The 24,114-nt window shown below is 37.0% G+C and overlaps 1 protein-coding gene across 1 annotated transcript; it reads right to left on the reverse strand.

Annotated features, from left to right (window-relative positions):
• Positions 1-128: 128 nt before the first annotated feature.
• als2a (alsin Rho guanine nucleotide exchange factor ALS2 a) lies at positions 129-23,765 on the reverse strand. Its single transcript, XM_077216390.1, has 33 exons — positions 23,389-23,765; positions 23,039-23,187; positions 20,523-21,884; positions 18,498-18,666; positions 18,323-18,419; positions 17,285-17,362; positions 16,982-17,170; positions 15,913-16,084; positions 15,614-15,803; positions 15,458-15,523; positions 15,171-15,333; positions 14,953-15,084; positions 12,711-12,839; positions 12,587-12,610; positions 10,900-10,970; positions 10,641-10,707; positions 10,359-10,558; positions 10,020-10,085; positions 9,354-9,452; positions 9,071-9,238; positions 8,874-8,985; positions 8,670-8,747; positions 8,430-8,557; positions 8,174-8,338; positions 7,811-7,928; positions 6,994-7,151; positions 6,604-6,720; positions 6,228-6,404; positions 3,853-3,898; positions 3,698-3,759; positions 3,450-3,599; positions 3,243-3,339; positions 129-3,066 (listed from the first exon to the last, which is right to left on the reverse strand). Exons 1-33 carry the CDS (start codon positions 23,409-23,411, stop codon positions 3,028-3,030), a joined length of 5,061 nt encoding a protein of 1,686 aa, XP_077072505.1. The 5' UTR covers positions 23,412-23,765; the 3' UTR covers positions 129-3,027.
• Between the last annotated feature and the right edge of the window lie 349 nt (positions 23,766-24,114).

Consider the following 24,114-nt stretch of genomic DNA (forward strand, 5'->3'; position numbering starts at 1 on the left):
ATTAACCAATGATAAATGCAATGATAATGGTCTTAAATTGAAATGTACCAAATTTTCTATATTATCTATATTATAATCAATTTATAACTATATAAGCTAGGTGACAAAGAGGAAAATCACAACATAAGTTTCATCTCCAAATTATGCAACATTTATTAAAGTAGTTTGTCAGATAATTGTTAACAAATGATTAATTCATTTTTTTTTCATCTGAACTCAATTCAAATGCGTTGAACAAATTCATTTTCAAGGTGACAGTAATAATTAGATCAACAATGACAGTGCAAGTAATTTATCAAAACCAGTAACCTTTTGAAAATAAAACCAGCCTTTGTAAGAATAACAGTAAAGCTGCTGTCGTATTTATGATCTTTATAAGTCTGTCTTATTAACCGGCCTAGTGATGACAATGACCTAATTAATGACAGACCGAAATATTGGGTAGGCCGATTAATCAGACAATATTTAGCCAATTTGTGAAAAACAGCAGCAGCCAATAATTGGTTGGTTTTCAATGAAAAAACATTAATTGCCATTAAAAACCCATTTCAGTTGATCACTAGATCTCACACTAAGGCTGTGTGGCATATCAGCAAAACTTTTTCAGTGCATGTTCAAATGTACTGTACAAAAAATGCATTTAGAGGAAAACACACTAACACACACACAGAACTTTCACACAAGTGCTTGATCAGTTTGCCCTTTAAACAAGTTGAAAATGTAAAGCATATTGCTTATATTTTTAAATATGATTCCCTTATTGCATACAAATGCCATGACTGAAAAATATTACTCAAGACTCCAGTGTATAAGCTCTAAATATATCTTAATAAATTCACTCTGGTACACTTTGATCGGAGTGTATTCTGTCAAATTACAACTAAATCAAATGTCATATAGTGTTTCATGTCAGTCTGCTGTCATATACTAAAATGCAAATTATTTCTTTCAGAATATCAGTTGTTCCAGATTTACACAGATTATACAGTTAAAATACATCACAACATTATATGACTTTATTTATGTCTTCCCTACTGCAAACCATCTTTACATGTCAGTGCTTCAATGACGTTGTTCAATCTCAACTTACGATTTATAATATTAGCATCACAAGAATTCAAATGTATTTAAAAACACAGCAACCCTGTGTAATGTGCAAAATCACAACAGATCCAGTAACCCAAACAGAAGCTGGTTAATAATAGGGATGCATCTATCGGATTTTATAGCATTGTTTACAAGTTAAAAGTAGCGGTACTATTAATTTGTCTACATTTTTCAGTAACGTGACAGTAAGTCTGTTTTCAAAGTTCATGCAGTAACAAGCTATTTTTCCCCAAAAACCAATGGCTCTGCTTTGCAACCATATAAGCTAACAACTTAATCATACATAATCTCCTTGAATGTTCCTTTTTCTCTTAAAAAGCATTGGAAAATCTGTGAATTTTAGTGAATTTCCTATGATAGTGAAGTTCCTTCGGATGGATAATTTATATACACTACCATAAAAAATGGGGGGTCAGTAAGCAAGGATGCATTAAAAAGATCCAAAGTAACAGTAAATACATTTATAATGATGCAAAAGATTTGATTTCAAATAAATGCTGTTTTCTTTACACTTTTAAATCAATCTATTAAATCAAAGAATCCTGGAAAAAATACGTATGACAAAAAAGCAGCAGATCTGTTTTCAACATTAATAATAATAAGAAATGTTTCTTAAAGATGCTCTAAGTGTCATCACACGTTTTTTAGGCCAAACATTTTTTTGTAACATACAGCAAACATCTCCTCACTATCCGCTAGCTGCCTGTCCCCTGAACACACTGTTAAAAAACGCGGTCTCTGCAGACACCCCAGGCTCCACAAACGGCAACAAAAACAAACTGGGCTTACCCGCACCACGGAACATAACAAACTGTTCCAGCCAATAACCGACAAGAAGGATTTGGGGGTGGGGTTTGGGGAGTTAGTGCGCGAATGAGGAGGAGGGAGGGTCTAGCTAGCCTCCTTTTTGTTTGACAAATAATACTTCATACATCAACAAGAAGTGACGTCACCCAACATTGCTTAGAGCACCTTTAAGCAGCAAACCAGCATATTAGAATGATTTCTGAAGGATCATGTGAGACTGAAGACTGGAGTAATGATGCTGAAAATTCAGCTTTGCATCACAGGAATAAATTACATTTTAAATACATATTCAAATAGAAAACAGTTATTTTAAGTAGTAATAATATTTGACAAAATGACTGTTTTTACTGTACTTTTGATCAAATAAATGCAACATTTGTGAGCAGAAGGGACTTCTGTCAAAAACATTAAAAGATCTTACTGAGCTTAAACTTTTCATAGTTTATGTATGCATCTATAGCCAAATATTATAGATGATGTTGTCCATTGCTATGTTCCTTATATAGATAAGGGTGTTTTAAGTTTTATTAGTTCTATATAGTGTAAATGTTGTTCAAGTTGCTGTCACTCTTAGATCATTCCGTCAAAATCCATAGGTACCTTAGTACATAGGTACTGCTCTGATACAATTATATAGTTTCTTCTGATTATATTAAAATTAGAGCAATATCATTAGAGTATCAGTACACAAGTCAGTAACAGTCTGATACCAAATAATATATATAGCAATGAGTGTCAGTTATTACCAAAACTGGTATAATATATAAAGACATGGTGAGTGTTTGAATAATTCTAGTTGTATAACGATTTTGTATAAAACAAATGACGTCTCTTTTCTGCCTAGTTAATATGGATGTTTCTTCAAGGTGTAACTTTACTGTCCGTCAAATGGTCAGTGTGAGAATATCAAAACATAAAAATCAAAGTAATTTCTGTTGCACAGTGCTTAAGGGAATGCTTGAGTTGAATGTGAGCCTCTTCTTGAGGCCTGAAATAAATGAGCACATCTTGACTTTGACCTGTAATCCGTGTCTATTTAAACGGCACCTACTCCATAAGAATGTGCGCAAGTTAGGAAAGCTGTGGCTGTGCTGCTCACAAACCAACCCATCCCTATGTAGTCTTCTCAAGCTGAATCTGGTTGTAGCAGGCCTAAAAAGCAGAGATAAACAGAGACAAAAAGTAAAAAAGGGGACTAGTGACTGTGTGGTATAAGATTATCCGTAAAATACAGCTTTTCAAATAAAACAATTGGTTCATAAAACCGGTGTAATGTTTCTTGTCCATGAATAAGTGTGGAAAAAAAGAAAATGTAATTCCAATCTCACTTTGAGAGTTGTCAACATGAACCCAAGCTGTCCCAGCTGTAGACTGGAGTCTGTAAGGTCCTCTATCAGACTGACTTCAGAGCCCAGGTTTCTGATCCTACACGTTCACAAGCAAAAGGTTCTTTACGTGGGCAGACAAACTGAATGTTTCAACTGATATCTTCATTGCCATGAGGTCTATATGCAGTGAAAGGTTTGGAAAAGTACCGTGCGCGGAGCACCACATAGAGGAAGATTGGGAAGAGGTCATCCATGGACCATAGAAACTCCAGCCCAAGCAGAGCCTGCACGTCCTGGGTGACCTCCTCAAAGGTCAGCTGTATCACCTGCAACTTGTCTGAGGGAGTGAATGCTGTGCTGTAGAAGCAAAGACAACAATGAAAATATAAGAAAGCTGCTACTAAAGTGTTGTTGTTGCTGTTTTTCGATCCATGTTACACACAGACAGTCTTTACCTGATCTGTTGGAGGGTTTCAACAGCAGTAGCAAAGCAGGCGTCTTTAGTACTAGGCAAGACCTGTCCAATACATCCAATTGAACCATTTAAGTTATTTATTTTACCACAAGTTTCATCACTGATTATTTTCTTAGGAATGACAGAAAGGTTCACCTGCTTTATCTCTCCCAATACAGAGATAGAAACTGGCCAGAACTTTCTGGAAAACAAAGAGACATTCATCTAAAAAATGTAAAAGCCACCGTCCTTCCTGGACTGAGGCTTTGATTAGTCATTATTATACTGTATACAGAGACAACGGAAAGCATTTGAACACTTAAACCATGCATAATAACCATGAATATAAACATTTAATTGCATAAAGGAACAAAATATGAAATACTGTTTCAAATATAATATTACATTTTCGTAGACTTAATGATAACACTTTTCTATATTTATAATGCATTATAAGGGTATTCTTAATGCATTGTATGCAAGCATATTATAATATGTTGTATCATCTCATGAATAATCATAATGACAGTTATAATACATTATAATCAGGATTTGAAATTACATTTTTCAAATCACAAGCCAATTGGACTTCTACATTTTTAAGTTACCAGCCATTCAGAAGTTCGACTAAACAAAATCAGATTATCAAAGTCACAGCTTAGATTTAAACATATTGATTAATCTGATTTTTAAATACTTTTAGCTTTACGACAGTAAATCACCGTTTACTGATACCATTCAAATATAATAAAATGGAAACAAAATTATCTGTGACTTCTCTTATAATTGCCATGAGTTTACCTGCACATAGCAATAAAGACACTAGGGCGCTTTTTGCCCTCTTGGACATGTGGCATATATGAGAACGGGTTGGCAAACGTGGCCTGTTCATTGTCTCCTAGGGCTTTGAGGAGCGTTTACCGCCTCAGACATCTCACAGACAGGCTTATTGACCGCTCGCGTCATTCTGTACTCGCATTCTCAAGTTCAAGGGAACAGTGAATCTAAATCACAATACAGGCAAAAGTTCACTTCAAGAATGAAGGAAGAATGAAAGTGGTGTAAATGAGTTTGAATGAAGGTATTTGAAAAAAACTGCAAAAAATATAAAGAAAGTATATTCCATGCCCCATGCCAATAAATGCTGATTGATTTAATTCAACTGAAATATATTTGTCCTAAATCGTTGTATTTTAATGGAAAACTATCTGAGTGATGCTGTGGCGGGCATGATTTTGAATAGCTGGAGTTGTAGATGGGGGCCGTCGGTGTGCTTACGGTCATAGAAAACAATGTTTGAATTTTTAAAAACGTGGCACTGCACCGCATTTCTCTCAGTGTGCGTCCCTCTTTACTAATGATTGAGGTTTGTTTTAGGGGAAGGGCTCTGATAGTGATGCCAGGCAAAGTCATAATTTATGAATCATAACCTGCCAGTGTGTTAATATGCGTTACCCCCCACTATGGATTTTCATCCGCAATTGACGGGTGTTAAAGGACAATTGAACCACGAACGGCGTGTTACGTGAGCTGAACTGTGACTATCGACCAGGACGTAGCACGGCGTTCGTGGTTCGACTGGTCGAGACTGTTTTCCAAAGATGGCTACTGCTTGTATGTGCGAAGTGTACTGTCTTTATAAAGTATCTTCTTATTAAACTGTCTGTACACTTACAAAGTTCTCAATGCTTCGGTTTGCAGGTAGGGACCCTCGTTTATGCTACCGTGTTAGTGTGGGGCTATTTTGAGCCTTATTAGTGGTATTAACTAGCGATTTTTATTTTTACTTACTCGATGCCCCATACACTAGCGTTATAAGCTAATCTGTGGTTAAACTAACGTTAAAACTGGGTACATTCGATTATCATGAAAACGCATCCCAGAGAATGGTCGACTCGGTGCCCATGTGTTATTTAGCCCTAGGTTCATTTTTGGTCGGAATTGTCCTTTAATTTCAAACCCTGATTATAATACGTAACCACTATTCATGGTTATACCTTTTAAGAGTATTATAATTACCATAAGAGGATTATACATTTTCGATGTAAATTTTCTCTTAAGTTTAATGTTTTAGTTTTACCTTAAGTTTAAAACCACTTCATAATACCTTACGGCTGTTCATAATACCTTAAGAGGAGACCTAGTTTTTTTTTTACTTTACTTAAAGCAAACAAGGAGCACATGTAAATGATTATGAGATAATACAACATATAAGATTTATTTATTAGGCATTATGCATGCATTATAAATATAGGATTCAAAGAGAGTGTTACTGAATTGACCTCTACTGATGCATTTTTGCAATGTCTTTGAATTAATTACCAAGGACACGTGTCCAAATTTATTTTGTCTTAATTTTAAAGAATATATCAATTGATTTATCAATTAAAAACTATAATACAGTCTACCAACTGTCTGTTGGCGTAGTGTGAATTGGCCTTTAGGCATCCAACAGTTTTTAGGGCCACTATAATTGCATCATACACAGTGTAATAGAGTTAATATTTTATCTTGTTCCTTTTGTCACTTACTGTTGTACTCCAAGGAAGGCTAGGAGGGCGAGATCAGGCTGTTTGTTGAGTCTTAGCACACAGTTCCAGTACACTTCCTCCTCTCTCTCTTTCTCTAGTGTGTAGAGGGTGAAGAGAGGAGGGTAAAGCCTCGGCAGCAACACCGGCAGGAGAAGACTTGAGCTGCTCACTAACCAACTGCAGAACACAACCCGCACAAGCCTGTTTAATTGTCATGACAGTATATATCTATATCGAAGTATCTAACTATCTACACACACAAACAGATGTTAGGTGTTCCACTAGGTTTGGGACAGATCCACTATTTTAATTTTTAACAGTTTCTTAGTAAATCTAGATGCAAATCTGTAGTTCAGTCATATTGGTCGTGTCTTACCCCTGCTGTGGAGTTTCTGAGTGTGTACTGCTGTTAAGAGAGTCTGTGCCCTCATCTGAGGAACTGGAGGAATCCAGAATAAAATCTCCATCCGCAGGAAGACCAGGAAACAGAAACCTACGGCAAATATTTATAACGCTTGAAAAACAACAGCTTTGTCAGGAAAATCAATTCATGCAGTGCTCTATGAGAATTGTAATGAAATTAATAGTATGCCCCATTATTACATCTAGCAAAGTTCATTATGCAATAAAGCAGTAATAATGAAAGAAGAACAGAGCCTTCACTACAAGGAGAATTAATTTAGCAAAACGCTTCACTGGCTTTTAAAGCACTGGGGTATATGGGAGCTCACCGTGAAGCAATTACAGAAAAGCCTAAACTTGTTACCTGACTATTTGGAATATGCGTGTTAGGTATGACTGGATCTCCTCCACTGCCTGCTGTAGGAGGCGTCTATTGGAGCCCACGCCAACATAGGTCATCCTGTACACAGTGACGAGGGTCTCCAGCAGCCATCCCAGCGGGTGCAGAGGGGTGTCACAGGCCTAAAGGGAGTTATTACACCCCCCAAAAAAGGTATTCAGACATTTAAAAATGTATAAATGTACACTACTGTTAAAAAGATCAGAGTAATATTTTTTAAAGAAATTAATACTTCAGCAAGGATGCATTAAATTAATCAAAAGTGGCAGTAAAGACATTTATAATGTTACAAAAGATTTCTATTCTCTATTCTTATATATAAGTAAGTGCTGTTCCTTTGAACTTTCCCTTTATCAAAGAATCCTGAAAAAATTCCACACAATATATAACTGTTTTCAACATTGATAATAATAATTTCTTGAGCACCAAATCAGCATATTCACAATGATTTCTGAAGGATCATGAGTCTTCTTTCAAAAACATAAAAAAAACAGTACCAAAAAAACAGTAGTGTAAGTGCATTTTATAACAAAATATTTAAATAAATAGACAAATATCACAAGCAAACATTTCAAAACATCAAAAAGTAGTTAAACACTTCATAGCTGTTAAATGTTAGTGGAACATGTCTACCTGTAGGTGCTCTTTATGGACACCTGTAAGAACTATTTTCTATCTATTGCAATGACATGTCCTATTGTCCAATGAGTGTCCAAATGCTTTTTTGAGGCATCTGTACAGTTCTGCAGACTTGGTGTTAATACGCTTTTGGAAGTCTCACCTTCAAGAGATACCGACGGATGTTGTTGTAGGAGTCTGCAGTAAAAGGGCCCACATGTTGAGGAATCACCTCAAGACTCTCCAGCATCTTAGTCTGAGATCGGCTCAGCTCCCCTGGACTACAGACATACATATGTCACTGGTGATTTCTTCACACATCAAGATGCCAAATGCAATTACATTCATGTGCATTTGAACAGAGTTGTCTTTTGCGTACCAAAGTTCAAGTTTGAATCAGTATTTGTTATTTTGTATTTTTCTTTTTTAAAAGAAGGTGACTTATCCTTCATTATTTGTTGCCGGGTACAAAGCATTTTTGTGCGTTGTGTGCACCTTTACTCATTTATCATGTGTGTGTACATACGAATCTCTTTGTTGTCTGCGTCTGGCAGTGAGGGAGATGGCGATGTTCTCCCAGGCTTTCTTATACAGTCCCTGACCAGGAGTTTCACAGCCTAGTCGACCCCAGCACTCCTCAAACACGGCTTTCCACTTTTCTTCTGCAGGCACTGCGTGTTGACCAGCCACACTACACACACACACACACACACACACACAGATGTAAAATACATTACAAATAAACATAGAGTAGGCCAAAGCATTATTCATGAAAAACTTACGGGATCTTGCTTTCTCTCCTCAAAGATTCAAAGGGTTTTGTGAAAGTTCCAGCCACTCTCAGACCGGCTCCCCACTGACCATCAAAGACCCCATCTAATGAGTCACCATTAGGCATGAATAGGACGCCCTTCATATCCAGAAAATCACAGGAGATTCAAACACACAAGCAAACAATTAAATGCACAAACCACAAATATGGTTTGCTGTCACAGGAAACAGTCACATTATTTCAAGGTCACCTTTCCACACAGAGTCCAGTCTTCTGAAAACTCGCCCTCAAAGACTGTGTCATCATCACAGAGAAGAGTCCCATCGCCCTGTATCAGAAAAAAAGAAATACTGTAGTATGCTACTTAAATAATATACAATAATAATAAGTATATATTCAATATCAGCAAATGCAGGCATTTATGTAATAGTATAGAATCCCCAACTCAACTGACCATCATCTTGTTATTAGAGAAGTTTCCTTCATAATACAATCCAAACTGAGTGATAACGACTCCGTTTCCATGTTGCTGGTCATCAAGCCACATTCCCATGTATTTCTCTCCTCTGGGAGATATAGAAAGAAGTCAATGAAATGTTTATAGCAGGAGGATGTTTAAAATCTCAAATTTGGTAAATAGAAAGCGCATACCTGCTGAAGTCATCACACACCCCATAGCCTGTTCTCTTTCCTTGAACCCACTGGCCCACAAACACACTACTGGAGGAAGGAGAGGCCATCTTCCCACTCCGTAACATACCGTGACCATGACGCATGTTCTCCCTGAATGAGCCCTCGTATACCTCACCTGAAGCATGCCTGCAAAGACGGAGCAGTCAGAATATGGGCAAGGTTCAAGATGTTCGGGGTCCCTGATAAACTGATAATACCAAAAAGATATGATTTAACACACACACATTTCTATAATTATTACCAGTATGTGCCAAAGCTATGCATTTTCCCTTCCTTCCAGTGACCTTGGTAACGCTCAAACTTGTTGAGGGTTGCGTTGGGCATCATATAATCTCCAAATCTACACAGAGAAGAGTATAAAACGCATATACTTTACTGTTCAAAAGTTTGGGGCTGGTAAGATTTTTCAATGTTTTTCCTTTATACTGCATTTATTTGATCAAAATACAGTTAAACAACAGTAATATTAAAAAATATTTTACAATTTAAATGAACTCTTTTCTATTTAATATATTTTAAAATGTAATTTATTCCTGTGATGGTAAAGCTGAATTTTCAGCAGCCATTAATCCAGTCTTCAGTGTCACATGATCCTTCAGAAATCATTGCTCAAGAAACATTTCTTATCATTATCAATGTGAAAACAATTAATACTGCTTAATATTTTGTATAAACCTAGATACACTTTTTCAGAATTCTTTGACAAATAGAAAAAAATAAAAAAACAGCCTTTATTTAAAAAAAAATATTTTCTTCACAGTTACTTTTGATTAATTGTGTCCTTGCTGAATAAAAGCATAATTTTTTTTATGTTTTTATTTGTAGACCCCATCTTTTGAATGGTATTGTACATTCCAAAGATTCTGCAAGCACAAGTATGTTCATCTTTAACAGTGTGTGTACTGACCCATCCTCCAACCCGTTCTTGAATGTGCCACAGTAAACTGTCCCATCCGGCCACTTCAGAATCCCTCTATTTAAAGAAAAGGAGAACAGAAGGCACATGTATCACAAATTAACAGCAGTAACAGTCAAGAGCCACTTTCATTTGAGCTACAACATGATGCTGTATCACAGTGAATCCACAGTGGATAAAAAAAAAAAAAACCTTAGCCAAGACTGCCATTGCTGTTCACTCAAAAAACAAATGCATGACAGCCCTGCATAAGTGGTTGAGAGCAATTATTAGAAGATATTTTATTGTATAAAGTGTGAATACAAACAGTGAGCATTGGCATACACTCACTTGCCGTGAGGTTTGCCTGATAGCCAGCGGCCCTCGTACAAAGCATCCTTGAGTCGGCCCTCTTTGCTGAAAGTGTAGGTGGAAGTACGTGACACAGGAGGATCTCCATTCTGGCTGCTTCTAGACACATGTGACCTCCTGTTCAGGCCTGCAGCAAGCACGTCCCCGATGGCCTGGTTAATGGCTCTCAGCCACTTTCCCTAACAGATAGGAAGAGGACAACAGAATTAACGCAAAGCAGAGAAACTTCTTAATAAAACTCTGACTGCATCAGTGCATTACCTTTTCCAGAGGGGAAGATGCCAGAACAACAAAGCTATCTTCAGGTGTGGTCAGCTTAAGGGCAAGTCTAGCAATGACAGTTATAGGTTAAACTGGGAAAAAAATATGTTTTTTTAACAGTGTCCTCCCATTTAGAATGAGCAAGAGCATTCCCAACGGCTTAATATTTGATGAAATGTCATGTGCTAAATTAAACTACACTAAAATGTACCAAAACGGTTCAAATTAAAGATAAAAGATGCTCAGATGTGTAACTTACATGCCCAGACTTTCATCTGAGATGGGCTCCACCCACAGTGTAGCAAGTGGGTAGATGTAGTGAGATGAGAACTGTAGAAAAAAGCAGAGTTTATTCAGTTACACAAGCAAACCACTCCCTTATCTACAGGAAAAAATACAACTAAAGCCTTTGTATGCTGTGTTGATGCAGCTGCTGTTGCTGCTGAGTCAGGAAAGAACATTTAAACAGAAAATATATACAATTTGTAAATTTAACACGTTTGCCTGAAAGGAGGAGTACATTAGCCATATTGAAGACTTTCTCAAGAAACTTTACCCAACCATTCACACACCCATGTACCTACATAATTCAGAATAATGACATGCTCTAGTGCACAAGGGAAACCACACCCAATATCCAAACATTTCACAACAAAAAAAGCATTAATCAACGAAGTTGAAAAAAAATCATTTTGTGGAAATAAAAAGTATGCAATGACACAATATAATATGATGTGAAATGTTATGATGTGCTATGACATGATATGATAGTATGTGGGTCTTTGTCTAACTTTAATAAATAAATCGGTCACACAACTCTACTTCTTACAGAATTTGTAAAAAACTGTTATTAAAAGCTTGTGCAGACAAAGAAGGAATTGAAACATTTAAATGTTGAATGTTTTCAAGCCGCTGGCATTGGACCAAGAAGAAATAGAGACCAACCAAGCAAAATGTCACTGCATACACAGTTCAGTTTCAAAAACCACAAAGCATTATAAAGCAAATTAAGCAGTATGCCAGCATACTTGAAAATAAACACACACACACGCACACACACACACACCCACGCACACACACACGCCCACGCACGCACACACACACGCCCACACACACGCACACACAATGAAAACAATGGCCCTGTCCCAAATTGCACCCTAATCACTTCCAGTCTTACTACGGGTTTGCACTTTTGTGACGTAACGCCGCTTTGACTGTGATTCAGTGCGGGCTTGGCAAAAGTGCGCATCGAGCACCCTTCTGAAATCTAAAATGACAAATGGGACTCCCTACGGTCTCATGGACTTAACGGACACGCGCACGCGGCAGCCATTGTAAGTCCACAAGTGCATAATTATGTGTACCATTTGGGACAGGGCCAATAATTTATATCTTTTTCCAGTTTAAATAAATGTAGCTTCATTGTAAATTTAGTTTTAGTTGCTCCGCAACTATAAATGATGCATAATTACAGGCAAGTAACCCCAACCCTAATCCTTACCCTATAGTAAGTACATGTAGTCAATTAATATTACTTAGTACGTCATGTGTAATAACACTGTAACAAAGACACACAAAAAAAAAAAGATGTCTTACAGGTCCAGATTTTTTTTTTAATTCGATTTTTGGCCTTGTTAGAGCAAGGTGTCACATTCACACTATCATCTCTGTTGCCTATTCTTTCTGTACATCAGATTTCATCGTATCATAACTGTACTTTCATTTTCTTTCTTTTCGGCAGAATAATGCACTTCAGTTTAAAGTAAAAACAGCAAAAGATGCCAGCAGATAACTTGCTTGTGAAACTTATATTAGCATATTTTAAAATATTCAACAATTTATCATATCAAGCTTATAAAGAGCAAAAATGCATTCAATGTCTCAAGTCAAGCCCTAAAATATACACTGAATCTGTGCAGGCAGGAACTTAAACACACAATACTCACAAGCTTCTTTGAAGGAATAGTGCCCTAAATGAATGAAGAAAATAAAAAAGATCATGAATGACATGAAAAAATGAGTGTAATGAAAATTACAGGGTGGTAAAATTTGTGTTAAAAATGTTAATACCTGTGCATGAACCAGGACATCACTGAAGAGGATGAACCAGCTGGCAGAGAATCTTCCAGCGTTTTGTAACGTCAGAGCTTTATTACCGCTCTCACAAACCAGACGACGAGACGGCTTACGCAGAGATTCCTGAGAAAGAAAAGATCAGGTAAAGAGAACTGCACACATGGAGACACATGACATGTGCACATCCTTCTGCCCAGCCACTAACAGGTTTGCACATAAACAAACCAGAAACGTATCTGAAATTTATGTGGTCATATCTGCTGGCATTTAGCCCTGCAGTTTGCGGAGCAATTCAGTTTCAATTAAAGGAAATAGTAAGTAGGTCGACTTAACCACATTATACAGAGGAAGTAATATAAATTCACAAGTACTGTCTGCCAGGGTGTGAAATTAACACCAGCCAACAAGGTGCTGGGTTATTTTGCATTATGTGCTAGACACTATAGCAGGCCAACATTTCTTCTTATTTGTTTCTAAAAACGATTCTCAGATTGATCTTTGACAAGAAATACTGTTGCTTAGTAATGACAACACATTTGGTATGGTAAGAATGAAAAGTTCATCTTTTAATCTTAGTAGATTGTTGCAGCTCAAATGCACAACAAGTACTCTTGACACACACTCATGCTAATGAGGGTGTTTTCATTTTTGCTATATTTCTCAAAGCAATCATTTTGTTATACTGTATACTGTATGTGAATGCTTGATGCATCAGCTGTTAGAACTTCATGCTTTGTGGGTTTCATTCATGTGTGAATTATTTTATAGTTTAATTGAAACATTTAAAATAGCTGCCGGGCAAATAAGCTAATTTTCCAACAGGACTGCAGTGTAAGACAGAAAGGTTTGTAATGAATTAACAAGTGAGGCAGTGCTACATTGGGAATCTGGCTAAAGGGTTAGATGTGCAGCAGGAATTTTATTAAGCATGTTCATTATTAAATACATCTTATCAAATTTTAATTAAGTGAACCAAATTCACTTCAGCTAGAAGATAAACACTATCGTTGAAAATAGGGATGCACCGAAATGAAAATTCTTGGCCAAAGCTGAATATAATGAAACACTTGGCTGAAGGCGGCATACCGAACAGGTTTTTTGTTTTGCCTTTTTTGCCATTATTTTTTTTTTGCCAATTCTTCACCACTGCATACATTTAATAAAATCCTTTTTACTATTTTGTCTTGCTTTTCCAAGACAAAATAAATGACAAAACTACAATTTAAAAATATTTACTTAATGCTGAGCATTTTTTAAACATTCCAGCAGACATTGTACCAATAAAGTGCAACATAACTTTAAAAAAAAAAAGTAAAATAAAATTATTTTTATTTGGCCATATTTGAGCGTCCCTTGTTGAATAGCCTATTAGCTGCCTATTAGTTTTTGCAGATGCACCCCTTCTAGACAATTCAGCAGAACAGCCATTTTTGAGTCTTTCTCGGACAATGCTTCCACACTGCCAACATAGCTGGATTTATAAAGAGTGCGCGCCTCTCACTCTACATTGGTTGATATTTGATTGCGTCATCAAAAACATAAAATTGTTGTTTTGAAAAATTTATTCGGTCTTTTCACTTATTCGGTTATTTCGGTTGCCGAACATTCTGTGTATTCCTAGTTGAAAAGTTTGAGTTCATCAAGGACGCATTAAATTAATCGATAATGTTACAAAAGATTTATACTTAAAATAAATGTTGTCTATTTATCAAAGAATCCTGAAAAAATAATGCATCACAATTTCCACAAAAATACAAAGCAGCAAAACTGTTTTCAAAATTGAAAATAATAATAATAAGAAATGTTTCTTGAGGAGAAAATTAGCATATTAGAATGATTTCTGAAGGATCATGTGACACTGAAGACCAGAGTAATGATGCTGAAAATTCAGCTTTGCCATCACAGGAATACATTTTAATAAGAATATCTAAAATATATGAAAACTTTTTTTTTTTATTCTAATAATATTTCACAATATCACTGTTTAATTATATATTTGATTAAATAAATGCAGCCTTGGTGACAGACTGAAAAATCTCACGACCCCAAAATTTGACCAGTAGTGTACAGACCTTGCTATATAAGAATGTTGCTATACAACAAAAACAGAGCTGTGCAGTGACAGGCGGACATCATAGCGGTTTCCAATCAGAAGCCAGGGCTGTAGCTATCTGCTTTATAATTATACAGTTAAGTGACTGCAACATAAATCCATAATTCATATTCTGTACCATACCAAATTCTTTCCTTTGAAGTTCTTCCAGAAATTGAAAGTGGCCTCAGCATCTTTTCTCTGCTTGCTGACAAAGCGAGCTAAAGCTTCATATTTGGAGCAGCCATTTTGAATCCACTGGTATTCCTCAGTGTTCTAAACAAAAAAAGATTAATGTCATGTATTTTCATGCCACTTTCATTCCATTTAAGAGCATAATGAGGAATGGATTATTTTCTTACCACTTCAAAGCAGTTGGCTAGTTTCAGAAGTAATCTGTTATAACCGTGCAGGTGCTGTAAGGGCATGCAAAACAAGCTGACTAACAGATCACAGGGTGATGGGTTCTTCTCCTTGGACTCTAGCAGAGACTGTATCAACTCCAGTTTCTTCCCAAATAATTCTCTGAAGAAACAGATCAAGCATGAACAAAGAGTGATTGTACAACTAGAACCTCAGACAATTATTGATAGCTTATATATGATAAAGATATGTGAATGAGTACGCTGGCTCAGGTATGACAACGCACTGTGAGGGTTTCAGCATTGACTGGAATCCTCCCATAACAAGAAAGTTTCCCACTGGATCGCTGTACCTGAGGATAAAAAACATATTTTGCGTTATTATAGAGATTTTAAAATATAAAAGATGCTGTTCTCTTTTTGAGTGTGAATAGTATACTTGCTCTTTATAGGTGTCAATGAAAATGGCTGTGTTCTTGATCAAGACCAGTGTTTTGATCGCTTTGCCTCGCTGCAGGAAGTAGGTGAGGGATGCTGAGTGCTGTCCTGTCAGATGGCAAAGCTTGCTGAAACTACCAGCCATCTCTTGAAACAGCAACATGGAGGACTGACCCAGAGACGAGGCCAAACTCGCTACATTACGACAGAGCAGATACAATCAATATCCAATTGTAAAACCCAATAACAATCCACAAGATCCAAATGAAAAGTGCAATGAGTAAAAAAAGAATCCATTACACACCACGAGCTAGCAGGGGGCTCAGGATTTGGCTCTTCACCTTGCTGAGGATGCAGTAGAACTTCCTCTCTGCCGAAGCAAGCTCGTGGACTGTCGCTATGAAACCCATTGCGTTCTGATCGGCCAAGGCCAAACAATTCAGTCCTCCCCCAAACACTCTGCTCACATAACCAATCTTCACAAAGGATTCAGCTAAATTAGAATTAATTGCTGCTTTACATTAAACAATTAATCACAAACATTAAAACTAACAGAATATCCTTCCAGTAATATTATACATATCAACCAATCACTGATACTTGCTAGCTAAAGTATGAATTCAAGTGCAATTTATTTAATGTATATATATATATATATATATATATATATATATATATATATATATATATATATATATATATCTGCATGATATACGTATGACGCACAAATTAAAGAACACAGACACAGCCGGATCATTTCCATAATGACCAACGCAATCTACTAAAAGCAGAGCAAATTAGCATCTGGTTTCAGAAGTGCTTTTTTGGGCGTTAAATAATAGCGCAAATACCAGTATATTGACGTGCCAAAACCTTAATAAATCACCTTGCGTGATTCATTTAAATACTCTCCTCCCATAAATTTTGTGTCTGAAAGGGAAACCCCTACAAATGCATGTAAGCAATAAAGCAATAGGTCAGCCGCAAAAATAACTGTGTCCACGCCTTTTCAGCGTTAATTTTTCACTTAGGTCTTTAGCAAATCCAGACAGTAGTTTTTTAACGCCTAAAGAAGGTTTGCGCTGACGCAAGCTGTTAGTAAATCTGGCCCATAGTGTCTTGTGGAATGTCTACTTTGTTTTAGCACATTTTGTTGTTATTTTTTATTGAATTTTTATCATTAATATTTTTTTTCTTCTTCTTTGTCACTGATTTTGTATTTTAATTATGTACGATGTTTTGATGTATGATGTTTTGTATTGTAATGATGTACTGTATGTATAACAATCTTTTTAATTTAAGAGCTTATTGTCATTTTACTAACAGCCTATCTGCAGCAAAAATAATTAACTGTTATAACATTGTATACGAACATTCATGCAGAAGGGCAGAAGGGTGGGCGTCTGGGTGTAGGTCCCGGAGAGGGGATGAGCGCTGTCAGTGTTCTCCAGCACCTGCTCTCCGCTGTAGTAGAGAATGGGCTGATAACAGTCTCCATCAGCCAGCAGCAAAGTGTGCGTTTGCCCTGCTGCCACGTCCCACACACGGATACCGTCAGAGACCTATCGACACACGCACAACTGCACAATTATTTTTAGACAAAGAAAGGAATGCCTTAAAAGGGAAGGTTTGCAGAAAAGGTGACTGCACATCATGAAAAATGAAAGGATGTATACCGTGGTGAGATTAGGAACTGTGCAGGGAGCATTCATATGACCCAGCTGCCCAAATTTGTCACTTCCCCAGGAATAAACCTGTGAGAGAGGAGATATACACACAAATTGTTATTAAGAAAAGGAGAAAAACAAACTGTGTAGGGATCTAGACAAAAAGATCCTATTAAAAAATATAAACAGACAAATAATAATTAATCATTTTAAACCAGTGTTGTTATTGTTAACTAAAACTATTAAAAATCAATTTCAGTAATTGAAATAAAAACTAAATGAAATGAAATGAAATGAAATATTAACATCAGATGAAGAACTTGAACTTTTAAATGCGAAATGTTTTAAATGAAAAATTTGAAATGTTGCCTTGGAAAGTAACTGAAATGAGTACTAAAATTTCTAAAAACCTAAAAAAAATTAAAGCTATAAAAAAATATTTTAAAAAAATGACATAAAATGACATAAACATAAAAATAGTACTAAAATATAAAAATAAAAACTACTTCAAAATACTATAGTATATATATATATATATATATATATATATATATATATATATATATATATATATATATATAAAATACTAAAATAACACTGGTTTAACTTTTAAAAAAAAGACCTTCCAAAAGCACCAAGGTGTTTAAGCATATGCAACTTTATTGTATTTAACAGCCAAATTCTAGATGTACTACACTGTCCATAAAATTGAAGCAAAATCCACCAATAACAGACTTCGCAGTTATCATAACAATGGCAATGACAAGCAGGATTGTGTTGACGATCTGAAAGCTGGTAAGGTAACGTTAGCTAGTAGCTATCTACTTAAAGTTTGTATAAAGCAAGATTTCTGATTGCTTAAAATCCGCAATGCTTTATGGGATGAAAAGTAATATCCTCATAGATATACAGTCTTGTACCTTGCATCTTTTTTCATGTATATACATTTTTTGCTATGAATCAAACATTAGGTTCGATTCAAGGCTTACAACTTTGGAAAGAAATCTGCAGAATCAAATGAAGAAATATTCTGAAGTCGCTCCTTACCTGACACTGAGCTGTCAGTGCCAAGGAGTGATTTGCTCCAGCTGTGATCTTGACAACTTCCTTTTTACTTAAACTCTTAATGCAGAGAGGCTGTAACCTGCAAGGAGAAAACAAAAATGTTTCCAGTCATGCACTCAAAGAAAACACGTATGTGTTTATGAGGGCTCTATTGTACCTGGGCAAATAGTCTCCATGTCCTAGCTGACCTTCCTGGCCCCTCCCCCAACTCCACACCTCAGTGTAGAGGGAAGGAAGGAGATTTCTGGATTCTGAGGTAGAAGTTGTTGTCACTGCACCCACTACAGCTCTCAAATTGTTGGTTCGATGACTGTCAGAAGGCGACACTGCATTTCAACAAGACAGTGTGATAAAAATGTTTCTTAAATAAGTAGAATTTCTACAAGAAGTTCTTTAAGGGTTAGTTCAACATGAGGGTAAGTAAATAAGACAGATTGTTTATTTTGGCGACAACTGTCCCTTTAAAGTAGCCTGAATAGATTCAAGAGTTTCAACAGTGTTCTTGGTACTACGACTAACATTGATGCAGCATCATGCAAAATAAAGGCTTTCAGTAACTGATGCCATTGCAGAAATACCCTGTGAGCAGTCAGCCATGACTCATTTCTTTTGCAAGCGAAAGGGTCCCATAAAAGGGTGTTTCCATTAAAGTAAGTAGTATTCGACAGGAAATGCTTTACTATGTTGGCTGGCGTCAACAATAAGCTTGGCCCGCTGAGACAGAGTTTCAGGCCTTTTAGGCCAGTGCTGCATTGCAACTGAAAATTTTAAATGAATTTTTTATGCCTAGCAAATTCAAAAAGTTATTTTCTGTGATGCATTTATGTAATTTCTAACAAATATATCTTATCCAATTACTTACAGTTTATTGAGCCATTAGTTAAATGCTCAATCAAACTGATAAGCCTTCAAATAAACACCTCAATCGATCCGACTGAGCTCAATGCCTCATTCCAAAGGAAATTTTGATCAGATTCGAAGGGGTAGTGCAGACCTGAAATAATCTGATCAATAGAAAAAAAGTAAGCATGTAAATGCTTGAATCGTAATATTTGGTTTCCAAAACATGGTATACACATTAGGGATCGACTAGCCCAAACCTCGAATGTGGGTTGCCTTGTGCACAGCTATGGCATATGACACAGCGTTGCCCACAAGGCTATTGCTCCTACATAACAGCTTATTTTTATCAGTTCTTTTGTCTTTGGGTCGTTATATTCCTCACAGATTTCTGATCATTATAAATAAAATACAGATAAAATAGCAGAGTAAAGATTAGATTTATATGAATGCATTAGTGAGAGAGCAATTGTGTGTGAATTAATTCTACCTGGAAGCGTCTCTCTAGTAATAGTCAAGCTGTGGGTTTTAGTTACTAAGAAATATATGCTAGAACTTTTCAGTTTCTGAGCTACTTTATTGATAAATCACAGAACAGTTTTGACAATACATTTCTGTGCTACTGAATGTTTCTGTGTGCGCGCGATCCACGTGTGATGTGCAAGCTACTCTCTCTGTGTGTGTGTGCGCGTTACAATGCAGCAGCACATTAGTTTAGAATAACATTTAACTTATGTGTGCAATAAGCTGTATTCACGTGTATTCTCCCGATCAATTTTGAGCATCCAGATGGTATAATCAAACATGTCTTGTGGAGCGCTCTCGGATCATGCATTTAGTTGTCATTTTAACTGTTTGGAAACGGAGTGTAAAAGTGGACTTTAAAGATTTCTTATCCCTCTATAGGCCATGATCAGCGACTAGTTGACATCATGCTTAAAGCGTCATGGCAGATCATTAAAGTCGACTAGTTAACTAGTCAGTGCAACCCCTAATACACATGCACAGTGCCATGATGCGGTTTACATATGATTATGAACATGCGTATGTTTGATTACATCTGACAAACTAGTCAGTTTAGGAGACAGAATATTTACTAAATATTTCATAAAAAGCTCTTCTGACATTTTGGAATACATATAATGCACATGTAAACTTATATGTGAATGTAATGTTTAGAGTTTATATAAACAGAACTTTCTGAATCAGAATTCGAACTGCATTCATTTGGATTGACGGAAATTAGAGCATGTAAACACACTTATTGTAGAATAAATAAAACGGTATAGCCACTGATTTAACATTTTATAAAAACATATTTGAAAAAAGCCATGAGGTTTACCTGGAGAGAAACCAGGTAAAGACCCTCTGCGATCATGTGCTTCAGTGTCCTCTAATGTGATGTCCATAAGACTGGTGCTCTTCTTACTTTGCAGAGAATTGGCTGGACGGAAGTCCATTCCAGCAGTGTCTCCGCCCTCCTCACAGGACTCAAATAAACATCCACTGCTGATTAAAAGGTCACTGATGCAAATGCCTCCATCCACACTTGAGTGTTGTGAAGAATCATCAGAAGTGGAATCCAACGTTGGTAATAAATTGAGAGAGTGTTTGCGGTCTGTGACGGTATCTGATGCACTGCGTTGTCTGGCAGAAGCTGTGATCCTATCAGGTCTGCTCAGTGTCAGGGAAGAGGGACATAGTGTAATCTCATCACTTTGGTCTGATCGGAAAGGACCCGTGAGAGATGTCTGACGGCTCGGAGGATGGGAACCTCCTACTGAGGTGGCCTCGGCCTGCTCAGCGAGGGTCTGGTCCGAGATCCTTTTGAGGTAGTCTTTCAGAGCCTCCTCATCAGGGTAGGGAGTGCTTTTGGTTCGTCGCAGACGTACATGCCCAGCCTCAGATACAGCAGTGTCTAGTTGAGTCTCCTGGCTTGTGGTATTTTGCTGAGATCCGGATGAGGATTCCTGGCCTGCACAAATGTTATTCGAGGTCAGTGGGGATACTTGGGAGTCGGGCGAGGAGTTTTTGGTTTTTGGTGTCCGAGCTGGAGAAATTTGTCCTGATCGTTGACCTTGTTTAGTATCAGCCAGTTCCACCCCAAGTGGACAGTAATGCTCATCGGAAATAATAACATGGTCATCCTTTTCAGTCATGGTGAAAAGGCTCTGCTTACACTGCCCACATCTATCCCGAGTTTTCTGACTGGCCTCTGGGGAAGGAAGAAACTGCACCAGAGCCAGGCTGTGGAACCCACCACAAGCAATCTGAATCACATATCTTCCCACTAAATGCTCCACCTTCTGGGGTGTCCATACCGGGAATACACTGGTAACCAGTCCCAGCTGGCAGCCACTACCCCAGGCCCACACCTCATGCTTTCTTGACAGGGCCAGAGTGTGCTGCGCTCCGCAGGCCACGTTTAGGACTTGGACTAGTTGTGGAGGATGGGTCTCACCATCCACCACACTGACAGGAGTGGGATTGGGTACCTGCTCCATTCCAGAGATGCCACACTGGCCATGGGAGTTCTCCCCCCACATATGGACGAGGCCATCCACTGTTACTGCAGAAGAGTGATAGCTGCCCGCCGACACGGAGATCACATGCTGTTCCTTCAGTGCGTTCTCTAAAACTGGGCTGGCAGGCTGAGAACTGACTCGTTTCCACGGCTGCTCGCCAAAACTATACACTTGCCCATCTGAGAGGAATACGTTTGAAAATTAGACTGTGTCCAAAAGATTTCATGACTGATTTATCGCCATCAAAAACTCAACCAGTACTGTAGTATACAGTAAGTGAATCTCAGGAGAATAAAATAAATGATGAATAAATTATAATATATACATACACACACACACATACATATATATATATATATATACACACACACACACACACACACACGATGAATTTTATCCTATGAAATATGCTTATAGTTGTGGTCACACGTTCATTTTGCACTGTCCTTCAGAAACTAAATAAAATACTTGCATGTTTCCCAGAAAACAAAATAAGCAGCTCTTAAAATAAAATAATTTGCTCTGATCATTGTATTCAAAAAGTTTTCTCTTTTTGCATTGCTTTATTGAGCATCAGTCAGAATGTTTGACCCTTTTGTAATAGTTTTGTATGAGTCAATCAATTGTCCTTGATGTGAAAAGATTAATCTCAAAACCATACAGCGACTGCTGAAAAAAGTTGTTCAAATATGCAGAACATGCTGAAAAAGCAAAGAATCTGCAGGACCTGGCTTCTCAAACCAGAAAATAATGTAGTGCAGAAGGGAACTTCATTTTAGCAATTGATTGGATGGTTGTGGTTTGTTATTACTGTGATATTTGCGATTACTGAGAAGAGATGTCAATGCAAGAGGTGAGGAACTTATTTTGATATAATATTACAAGTATACATGAATTATTGAAAATGAATATGTGCACAACCATGTATAAATTATTTCTAATAAATACTGCAATATTCCATTAAAAAAAGAAGACTAAATTTAATTTAATGATACTTTAAATGCTCAGGACAAACAAAGGACATAAACAACTCACAATCACGAAACATGTAAACAGTCATGGATCATCCAGGCAATGACATGACATAGTACTAAGAATCAAGCATTTGTAAACTTTTAAATGGGACGTTTGTATAGATTTAGTTATTATTTTGGTCTTGTGGACTATCTGCTATGTGAAATAGCTTATTCAAGGCAGTACTAAATAAAAACAACAAGCAATACTTATGATTTTGTTAAAATGATTAACATTTTGCAGATTCTGCAAAAGGCGTGTAAACTTATGACCACGTATGTAACTCGTCGTTTCATTCTCATTTCAAGAGAGCTCTGACCTTCTGTCAGCAGAAGTCCATGTAGATTCCCCAGGGCAGCATGAAGCACAGGCCTGGACAGAAGCAGTCTCTCTGGGGTCACACCGCAGAAATAGCCCTGCCATCTGTAGAGCACACCTTTCTCTCTAGAGCCCTCATCTTCTCCAGAGCTGGAACGAACACACAAACGAATGCATTCGTTTTTTAATATGTATGTAAAGAGGTCAACATCTTTAAAAATCTATTTTGTGTTCAACTGGGTGGAAAATAACAGTATATGTGTTTGTAACGTCACGAGGGAGACAGAAAGATATTTTTTAGACGAACTTTTCTTCAAAAAGTGACACTTTATAACAGAAATTAGTACGCACCTGCTCTGTTCCTCCATCAGCATTATTTAATCCATTATTTTAGACGGTGTGACAGCCACCCCAGTAACTAAATTCAGATCAAGTGGTGAATTAAACAGACTTTACAAGCGAAATTTGCTGACACAAACGTCCTCACTCACGCATTTACTGTCTCGAAATTAAATTGAAACCGCCCTACAGAGCAAAAAAAAAAGTAGTTACGCTCGCTTAAGTTCAATATGTCCATTTACAAAACTTTGTACTCTGTTTTTCGTGAAATGTGTGATATTCTACAGAAGTTTAAGGGAGAATCGCTGTCGGTTTTTGATATCTGTAAGTAAGTGAAAGCTCGCGACTGAAGTTGACAGTTCTGAAGTTTATTTTGCATATGAAGCTATGGAAAGCGCGGAGGGTTAAAATAGTTTCAGTGTTCAGATTTACGTAACGCGGATTGTTTGCTGAAAATCCAAGCTCCAGTCCGTAACTTTTTGGGGTTAAAATTATCCAAAAATAATTTTTTGAGCAAGTACATAACCAGCCAGTGCTCAAAACTATCTGCTTGCCTTAGCTCGATTCAAAACGGTAAGCTTGTAATAATGTTTTTAATTCCAGTGGTACTGGTGGATTTCCGAGCATGTCTTTGCGTCATTACGTCACAACTGTACACATAAAGAAGGTGTCTCGGCTATGTTGGAGGTGGAGATTTATAGCTTTTTCTCACAGCACTTGATATAATTAAACTTATTA

The sequence above is a fragment of the Siphateles boraxobius genome, unplaced genomic scaffold, assembly GCF_051911475.1.
Source record: "Siphateles boraxobius isolate OS27281-9 unplaced genomic scaffold, OSU_SipBor_1 7, whole genome shotgun sequence".
Lineage (NCBI taxonomy): Eukaryota > Metazoa > Chordata > Actinopteri > Cypriniformes > Leuciscidae > Siphateles > Siphateles boraxobius.

Coding starts and splice junctions, on each gene's coding strand:
- als2a (XM_077216390.1), bottom strand. CDS start 23,411: ATGCTGATGGAGGAACAGAGCAG. Junction 15,524..15,613: donor TTCATTGACACCTATAAAGA/GCAAGTATACTA, acceptor TTTTATCCTCAG/GTACAGCGATCCAGTGGGAA. Junction 3,067..3,242: donor TCATGTTGACAACTCTCAAA/GTGAGATTGGAA, acceptor TCTGCTTTTTAG/GCCTGCTACAACCAGATTCA.